This window comes from Salvelinus sp. IW2-2015, unplaced genomic scaffold (genome assembly GCF_002910315.2).
Source record: "Salvelinus sp. IW2-2015 unplaced genomic scaffold, ASM291031v2 Un_scaffold8187, whole genome shotgun sequence".
NCBI classification, from domain to species: Eukaryota; Metazoa; Chordata; class Actinopteri; order Salmoniformes; family Salmonidae; genus Salvelinus; species Salvelinus sp. IW2-2015.
In genome coordinates this window covers 164-10,242 of record NW_019949447.1, presented here as the reverse complement: position 1 = coordinate 10,242, position 10,079 = coordinate 164, and the positions used below count along the sequence as shown (strand labels likewise).

The following is a 10,079-nucleotide window of genomic DNA, read 5'->3' as shown; positions in this document are numbered from 1 at the left end:
GTTACACCTAAATGTAGATGATCATAATTCATGTTGTCTAGGTACAGATCATTCTCTATCTGATTTGACATGCAGGAACAGTTTGTTTTTGTGTGTGTGAATGATAGTCGCAAAACAAATTAGACTGGATGTTGGGGGATGGATCAGGGACACACAGATTAGGCCCATCCAAAATCTGTTGACGAGCTTCAAATGCCAGAGAGTGTGCATTCCAAAAACACTACTCTCTTAGAAAAAAGGGCTCCAAAAGGGTTATTCGGCTGTCACTATAGGAGAACCCTTTTGGTTCCAGGTAGAACTATTTTGGGTTCCATAATGAACCCTCTGTGTAAAGGGTTCTACATGGCACTCAAATAATGCTTGACATGACAACAATCTCACAGTTGCATAACGTTCACATTTATTTGGTTTCAAATCCTAACACATTCTAAACATGCATTCAACACGTATGGATCACATTCATCACAGGTAGTAACAAGAGCAGAGGAGAAAGGTTTTTCAAAAGATTTTTAAAAAACAAAAAAAACATGGCAGATAAAAATGTCATGTATTTCATCTGCATATCTAGTGGTATCTTCACATTCAATGGAAAAACATTAAGATGTTGTTCGCAGAGATACATTATGATTTTATCTGCTCCTCTAGTTGCCTTAGACATTCCCCATTGTGGGCTCGCTGATGAGTAGCCTCAGTGATTGAATTGTTATAACACTGAATAAGCTTGTTAAAACACTTTTATAACACAAAACTCATTCACCAGTTATTATTGAGAGGAGTGAGGAAAAGCATGTAAACAACAGTAAATGGCAGTTTGGCCAAAGTTACATTCTAATTGATAATCACTCACAAGCAGCATTATAAATATCAAACATGATACTGATCATTTCACTCTTTACACTTCACAAGTAGATTGTTTGGTACATCAAAACAACTATATCAATATAGTGAAGGAACACAATACATTGATTTGAATACAATACTTATTAATATGACACTACAAAGTAAACTGATTCATGTTGAGATTCCTGTCGAAATTCTTTGGTATGGTAATCATGATCATGGTAATCATGGTAATCAAGGTGGTAAATAAGATCAGTTTTTATTGATCAGTGAGGTATGATGTTGTTAATTACATAATCGATGTTGGAAAATATATGATGATCACAGAAAAAAAGTGGTTAGAGTAAATGTAAAATGTCAAGGTGGTCAAACTAACTCCCACCCACTAAGGCCTAGAAGACAGTTTGTCCTGAGGTAGCACGGAATAGCATATGAGGCAACATTTACATGCACAATAAGTAACAGTGAGAGGTAACTGGATAAAATAAGACACACAAAATAACAGAACATTGGTGCAATAACCACATTTCCATTCAAATGTTTTATGTGAGTAAAGTCATACGGTATAAAAACAAATCCTGACAGCTGTGATGGAAACAGGACGTTTCGGTACAATGTTATAAATGCCGACAGATGATTTGTTAGTTCGACATGGTGGGATCTTTTCATGTCAGTAAAATTCATTATGCAAGAAATGGTGGTGGAAACGCATTTATGCACAAATATTGATATAATAAGCATCATATCGAAGTAAACTTGGAGTCACACAATGATATGGTGTATGGTCCTCCTGCTACGACTCGGGAAATCATGCAGTTTATTAGGCCACAGATTAAATAATGTATGATGGAATGTTAAAGGTGATGAGCTTTACGCTCCTTTCCAATAAATATTGAGGGTCTGACATAATGATCGATGCTTGACTGCCGTTTGACAAATAGAAATATTCTCGCTCTTATCCATAATAATATCATAATCCGCACAGCCTAACTGCAGTGTATGTGCGAGCTGTTGGCTAGAGCACAGGTGCCAAAACCAGAATAGTCACATGTGCCATTTAGCACAACAATTTTTGTGACAAAACTTTGAAATGTAGATTTTTATTTGGTAAATGAAAATTGAAGCAAAGAAGTACATTTTCTGTGCACTACCGCAAGTCTGTTTGGTGGAAACACCACTGGTGGGAAATGCGCATATTTTCTTTATGCGGATTTTAGAATATCTGCAAGAAAATCTGTCACCAATTGGATGGAAACCTAGCTATTGAAAACAATGAATATTATTTTTTTTAAAGCATTACCTGTGTGAAAGTAAGATACGTGATGACACAAAAAGAGGTAGTTTCAGTATAGAAATTGCAAATAACATATCCATTATCGGTGAAAACACATTCTAGAAAATAATAGAATACTAATGAGAATGTAATACATGTATTTCAAAACATGAAAGTGGCAAACAGTCGTGGAGGTGGCTGTAAGGTAGGTAACAATGTGACGTTAGATTTTAAAAGCGACTGCTAGGAATGATCTGCCACTAAGGGTCTATATTTACGTATGATGGCCATAGTGACACTGTATGGGGACAGCAGCACTGGGCTAGGGTCTCACACACATGTCCCCTAAGAAGTTCTGATCCCTGAGTTTAGGCGTGCCATGTGTACTAAGCCCCCCAGACCAGTGGCTGGCTGCTCCCCACCATGACTGGAACATTTAAATGTTCTCGGGCTTTGTTTACTGATGGTAAACTCAAAGAAAAGTAGAAAGCCACAATGTGTGACTCCCTTCTAATATCTGAGGTGAAACCTTATCACTTCTGTTCCAAAGGATACTGGGGAATACAATAAAGGCTTTGCATATGGAAAGATCATGCATAAATATGCATATACAGTGCATTCAGAAAGTATTCAGACACCTTGACTATTTTCACATTTTGTTATATTACCGCCTTATTCTAAAATGGATTAAATAAAAAAAATCTCATCATTCTACACACAATACCCCATAATAACAAAGCAAAAAAAATGTACATAATAATTCAGACCCTTTGCTATGAGACCTGAAATTGAGCTCAGATGCATCCTGTTTCCATTGGTCATCCTTGAGATGTTTCTACAACTTGATTGGTGTCCACCTGTAGTAAATTCAATTGATTTGGAAAGGTACACACCTGTCTATATAAGGTCCCACAGCTGACAGTGCATGTCAGAGCAAAATCCAAACCATGAGGTCGAAGGAATTGTCCGTAGAGCTCCAAGACAGGATTGTGTTGAGGCACAGATCTGGGGAAGGGTACCAAAACATTTCTGCAGCATTGAAGGTCCTCAGGAAAACAGTGGCCTCCATCATTATTAAATGGAACAAGTTTGGAACCACCAAGACTCTTCCTAGAGCTGTCCGCAAACTGAGCAATCGGGGGATAAATGTCTTGGTCATGGAGGTGCCCAAGAACCCGATGGTCACTCTGACAGAGCTCCAGAGTTCCTCTATGGAAATGGGAGAAACTTCCAGAAGGACATCCATCTCTGCAGCACTCCACCAATCAGGCCTTTATGCTAGAGTAGCCAGACGGAAGTCACTCCTCAGTAAAAGGCACATGACAGCCCACTTGGAGTTTGCCAAAAGGTACCTAAAGGACTCTAAGACCATTAGAAACAAGATTTTCTGGTCTGATGAAACCAAGATTGAACTCTTTGGCCTGAATGCCAAGCCTCACGTCTGGAGAAAACCGGGCACCATCCCTACGGTGAAGCATGGTAGTGGCAGCATCATGCTGTGGGGATGTTTTTCAGCGGCAGTGACTGGGAGATTAGTCAGGATCGAGGGAAAGATGAACGGATCAAAGTACAGAGAGATCCTTGATGAAAACCTGCTAAAGAGTGGTCAGGACCTCAGACTGGGGCGAAGGTTCACCTTCCAACAGGACAACAAACCTAAGGACACAGCCAAGACAACGCAGGAGTGGCTTCAGGACAAGTCTCTGAATGTCCGGACTTGAACCCGATCTGACATCTCAAATACAGACTCGAGGCTGTAATCACTGCCGAAGGCGCTTCAACAAAGTACTGAGTAAAGGACTGAGTAAAGGGTCTGAATAATTACTTAAATGTGATATCTGTTTTTTCTTTTTAATAAATTTGCTTTGTCATTATGGGGTATTGTGTGTAGATTGATGAGTAAAAAAAACAATTGAATCCATTTTAGAATAAGGCTGTAAAGTAACAACATTTTGAAAAAGTCAAGATGTCTGAATACTTTACGAATGCACTGTATATTTACCGGTTTCACAGGTGCCTGCCATTGGTTAATTCACTCTCTGCATATATCATTCTATTCATCAAATCCGTGTTTTTGGTAATAGTAAAAGTTATCAATTTGTAAACACTTTAGAATTGTAATATCAATACCATAAACATTATTTCCTTTGGAACTGTGACGTCAAGGTGATAGAATCACATCCAACATCCATCAGAAAGAATTAAAAATAAAACAAATGATAGGGGTCTTTTTCACTCCAAAAAACTAAATACATGAAATGTATCACAACAAAACATGGAAAGGTGGCTAATTGAAACTACTGAAACAAAGAACACTGCATTGGTGAAATTATTCAAAGCGTGGTTCAGGACATTAGATGGTACAGTATAGTACAGTGTTAAGGCTAAGAAGATATAGACAGACTAGTCTAGACCCAGTGATGGAGGCAGCAATCGTAAGCCCACCTGTTGATTGAGGTTAGCTTGGTTATACTCAGAGTGGAAAAGGGACCTCTCTGACCTTACTGATGTTAAGTCCTGTCTCCGACCATCTTCAGACAAATAAGCTAAACACTGAACTGGGAGCAACAGTTAAAGTCTTAAAACATGCCCTTAAACAACAGCCACTTTCATAAAACAGAAAAAACTGAAAAATAAAACACTTTCTAAAAGGACCTACAATGTCCAGAATTCTACAATTAAGAATCCTACAAGTACATCAGCATAGTGATCACTGAGTAACTCATGAATGCAATACATAACACTCACTTTACCCTGTTTAAATACCGGTCCACAAGGACCTGAGAGAGAGGAGAATACGGGGTGGGCACTTTGCCATTGTAATGGTCAAAGAATGTCTCCTGCCTCACCACAGCATGCATAAAAGAGAGTCATTGCAAGGACTGCATTGCTCCAAAGTTTTAAACAATGGTTGTTATGAAACGGCTAACGGCTGGTTGAAATGATCATCTCATACTTCATAAATAAAGAACCTATTTCTTTATATAGCTTTTTTAAACAATGTGTGCAAGCCAGAAGTAACCTCTAGTCTGTCAACCCAGACCAGATTAATAGACCCTAATGCCCCTAATGTCTCCTCCATCTCTCCTCTGTTGCAGCCAAAATGTAGTCACCTGAGCATTCTAAACCCAACACTGTCTACAAATGTAGTAGTACAAATGAACAAGCCAACATTTCCTTGTAGCCTAACTGTGCGGATCGGACCACCAACCCAGTGAGCATGTGCAGAGGCTCAGGTTTGGGCAAGGAAGTACCAGTGGAGGGCTGAAAGCCAAGATGGGTTGTATGTCTGGAGGAATAGATGTGTGCAACAGGGACTAGGAGAGAAGAGAGTGGAACCCTTGTTTGTGGTGTCTCAGCCTAGGGGTTAGGATAAGAACAAGCTACACGGTCTGTCTGAGGGTCTCCCCTCTGGCTCTTACACAGATTGATTCATTTCTTATCCTGGTCCTTCATTGATAAGAAATCATTACACTGAGCTATCGACTAATCACCAATCTATGGGTGCTGCTTAAAAAACTTTGCATATCACTTTGGTCAAAACAAAATCTCATTCAAGCTAATAACAAATTTCCCCTACCCCTGCAACTAAATTTGCTCTGCAGTCTATGATTGTAGAAAATACCCGTATGCTTGTTTTCTATGAAGATCCCACAATCCAACAAAATTTAATCTCACTGAAAGACAAGGAATGTTACATTGACCAGGCCATCCCTACAGGATGTCTGTTTGTGGGTTGTATGAAAGAGTGTACAAAAATACTACAAGAAGTGAGAAAATACACCAGTACTAGTGGGAAATTCAGGACATTCATTTGTTGTTTGCGGGGTTGAATGCTTTTCTATCTTTGGTTCAATTGAATATGCAGCAATGCCTTTGGTCAATGTCATGGTAAAGGCCGACTTATCATCTATGATTCAGGAGTTTATAGCATTTACAGGGATTTGATTTAGACTGGGCAACCTCTTCATTTCAAAACGGCGAGAAAAAGGTACCTGAAAATAGCAACATCATCTTCCTGAGGTAGTCTCAAAACACTTGTCAACTCATTTATACCCATTCCCATTCCGAATAAAATAAATCTTAAAAATCTAGTTCTAACAATGGCAACACCGACACGTTGAGCAATCGGATACATATTTGTAAACTCCAAAGACCAATGCATCTATGTGCATTTAGTTTGTACAGAAGCATGTGCACAGCGTAAATCAGCATACATTCAGCTCTGTCGTGTAATAAATATATAGAGAACAAAAATTGCTTGTCACATTCACAGGAAGGGGGACCAGTCCCTTGCCCCACCCCCCAGGCAAGATTCTTGTCAAGGAGCGGTCCTGGGGCCGGGGTGCGGGGCTCAGTTTCCGGGGGAGGTACCAGTAGTAGTCGTACAGGGAGAACTTCCTGTCCTGTTGCTGATGAAGCTGGATTTGCAGGAGTGCAAAACTGCTTTAAACAAGAGGGGGAGCTGTTTCAGAGGAACGTTCACCAGCTTCCCTGGAAAGAAACACGTTTTTTACAGGGTGTGAGTACAGAACAATTATCCTGTCGCCTACCTTGCTATGGACCTTTATATTAGCATGTCATAAAATACAACGCCCTCCATGCCAATCCCCATGCCCCAACTTACCTGCCATGAAACGGATCTCTGGCAGACACATCATGATCTCAGGGAAGCGTTTGGGCTGGTGAGGGTACTTGTACTCAGTGTAGTCCTGACACACGTACCAGTAGCGCTTGTTCAGTTGCTCCAACTGGGAGACGTTAGTCAGACCGCGGATATCTGTACAGGCAAAAACACATTGAGGACAGCTTTATGTACAGTATGTGTGAGGTTTTCATCCTTTTTATTTCATAAAGCAGCAGAGCAGTTTTTGAAGTCCTGTTGGAACAGTGCTGTGTCTGGCTGGCAGTGCATGTGTGTGTGTTACCTTGGTTCAAGAAGTTGATGGCTTTCATGCAGGCGTACTCCTCGTTGCTGACCTTCAACTGGTGGAACTTGCGGAACAGATAGATCAGCCTCTCCATCACCTCCATGCCATTCTCACTGAATCTGGAGAGGACGCATACAAAAACATGGGGAGATTGTGGAATGTGATACGCCCGCTCACACGCAAACAACCCACAAAATCAACAAGACTACCAGCTCTTGTACACACAGCTACAGAAGTGGAAAATCACAAAGAAATAACAAAGTTAAGGGAGAGTAGATTTATGATAGTTGATTCAATCATGACCGTAATAAGATGATGAGCAGTAGGGATGGGGTGGGGGGGGGGGTGCCTGATCCACTACAAGTGATTAAGGACATTCATCTCGCTGACTAAACATTTCCTTTAGCTTTAAGGAAGGAGCGTGTACTTAAACATGGCAAACTGAACAACTGTACTCATCAATCTCTATACCCGTCTCTGCAGCGCCCCTTAAATCTTGATCTCTTTAGTGCATGTGCCTACACACCGCTTAGTAACTGGCTTAGTAAATCAGACACCTTCTCCTTGAATGTGCAAACTGCAGGCAAATGGGCCATTGCAACACAACCCAGCCGTAAATCCAATAGAAAATTAGGAACAAGTGTGCCAAAAGGGCTGATAATTCTGGTCTGATTTACACACAACCAAGCCCCCACAGTATTATGGCCAATCTGGGACAGAGGGACAGACCTGTATTTCATAATGGCCCAGACAGTGCTAGCCACAGTCCTGAGGAGTCATCCACCTCACAGGACAGTTCACTGGCACACTTCCAAAACCAATATACCTCGATGTAATGGTCGAAATATCACAGCCTTTAGAGATTGTGAACTCACAGAGTGGAACGGTGGTCTCTGTAGGAGACTGTTGTTGCAGAAGGAAACACAACTCAAATTTTGACATCATCCCTTCTCTTTAGAGCCGTATTCAGCCACCACACCTCCCAAAAATACTACAATAACATAATCCAGGTAAGCAAACACTATTGCCTTCTAACGTTTGATGCATGAACAACACAAAAGGAGAATTTTATTAACATTTTTTAAATGACGGCCTATACCGGCCAAACCCGGAAGACGCTGGGCCAATTGTGCGCCGCCCTATGGGACTCCCAATCACGGCCGGTTGTGATACAGCCTGGAATCGAACCAGGGTGTCTGTAGTGATGCCTCAAGCACTGAAATGCAGTGCCTTAGACCGCTGCGCCACTCGGCAGAAGACGAGGGTGTCCCAGCTAAATGGTCTCTTTCCATACAATGATTCCAAAATAAACCTATGAACACAACCTAGTATCATTGTTTAACCCTGACAGTGATCCCACTGTCGGGCAATACTCACCCCTGCATCTCGTCCTCAGAGGGCGTGTACTTGGTGGTGACGTCGGCCAGGTCTCCAAAGATCTGCGCACTGTAGATGGTGAGGCAGGAGAGCAGGATGAGCTCCTGCCAGGTGGAGCTGAGCAGACAGGTGTAGTCCTCAATGGACATCTCGCAGAAGAACGGCAGCTTCTTGATCCACGAGATCTGACGAAAAAGCAGCTCGTCGGCCAGACGACACAGCAGCGTAAACAACTCCACCTGAGTCACCTTGTACCTGACACACATAACAGGGGAGACAGAGAGACGCGGATGTGAATATCAACAGGCTTCATAGCAGCAAAGTGTTCCTGTTATTGTATTGGGCCAGGAGCTTTGGCTGACCTGGTCACATGGTCAGAAAATTCATATTGTAAAATGGAACACACATTTCCAGAACACATTTCCGAATAGATGTCTGCTGAAATTGTTATGTGAAATACATGCCACACTTCCATTGCTCAGCAGAAATGTCAGGTTAAGCAGGCCTACTCACCCGTCCTCTATCAGCATGGGGGTGGCCAGTGGAGTCAGGTCCTCTGCAGCCACAAGCTGCATCACCAGGGGGTGTGACTGGGGGTAGAGGCTGCGGGGCTGGGGGGCCAGCAGACCTGACTGGGCAGCGTAGCTAAAGAGGTGAGGTAGCAGCTGGTAGGGGGTGTTCATGGGGGCGTTGATGTACTGGTCCCTGACAGCAGCCGTGTAGCCACCACCCATCTCTAAAGAACGACTGGACAGAGAAAACACAATGGTCAGATACTCATTCAAATAAATACTGTACTTACACTAAATGCCATGAATTATGTTTTGGTATCTCATAAGTGTGCCTCTGTTGTTGAGATTTTATGAGTAACTGTTTCTATGCACATCTAACGTAATCAGAGTACATGGTTGATTTAGATAAATTGATGGTTACACAGAGAGATGTAAATACCAGTATGTTTGGCCTTGCTGCTTGCAGATAGACACTATGCATGTCTCCAAGAACAGCAGATAATGGGCTGATATCTACAGATATCGCTGCTAAATCTCAATAGATTGCATTCAGGCATTCTTTCGGTAGCAAACTTGGCAAAAACGAGGCAATGAGGTGTTACAATGTCAGGGGCAGTTAATTATCTCATACATGGACTAACTGCTGACAATGTTTACGATGCTCCCTCATGTAGACGAGTTGCTAACTCACTTGGATGATAGAGTGGAAGCAGGTGATGGCTGGTTGCCCTCGGAGGCGCCGTTGCTAGGAGAACTGTGGTCACTACTGTCACCGTTGTTGCTCCAGGTGTGCTCCGGCAGACTGGCTTCCTCCTTGAACTCCTGTCCCGACATGATCCGCTCAATCTCTTCATCTGTGATCTGAGAGAGAGAGAATGAGAGTGAGAGAGAGGCAGAACAGAGAGAGCGAGAGAAGGAGAGAGAAAGAGCAGAGAGAGAGAGGGGTAGATTGAGAGTGAGAGTAAGAGACATCTGAATTGATTAATATAACACTGTTATCCAGGGTATAATTATCCTAGGAAAACGTTTTCCACAGAGGCACAAAGAAACACAGACACACACACACACACACACACACACCACAAACACACACATGTTTGTTTGACTATTCTTGTGGGGGCCAAACAATTGATTGATTTGATTCCC

At 42.0% G+C, this 10,079-nt stretch overlaps 1 protein-coding gene across 1 annotated transcript; it reads right to left on the bottom strand.

Moving 5' to 3' along the window:
* Positions 1 to 377: 377 nt before the first annotated feature.
* On the bottom strand, positions 378 to 9,794 carry LOC112079490 (nuclear receptor subfamily 6 group A member 1-A-like; the record flags this gene model as incomplete). The annotated part of the gene is made up of 6 exons (XM_024145429.2): positions 378 to 6,607; positions 6,741 to 6,893; positions 7,042 to 7,163; positions 8,422 to 8,676; positions 8,935 to 9,168; positions 9,625 to 9,794. Coding segments are annotated over 6 exons (1,074 nt in total), but the record flags the coding sequence as incomplete, so codon positions are not given.
* Between the last annotated feature and the right edge of the window lie 285 nt (positions 9,795 to 10,079).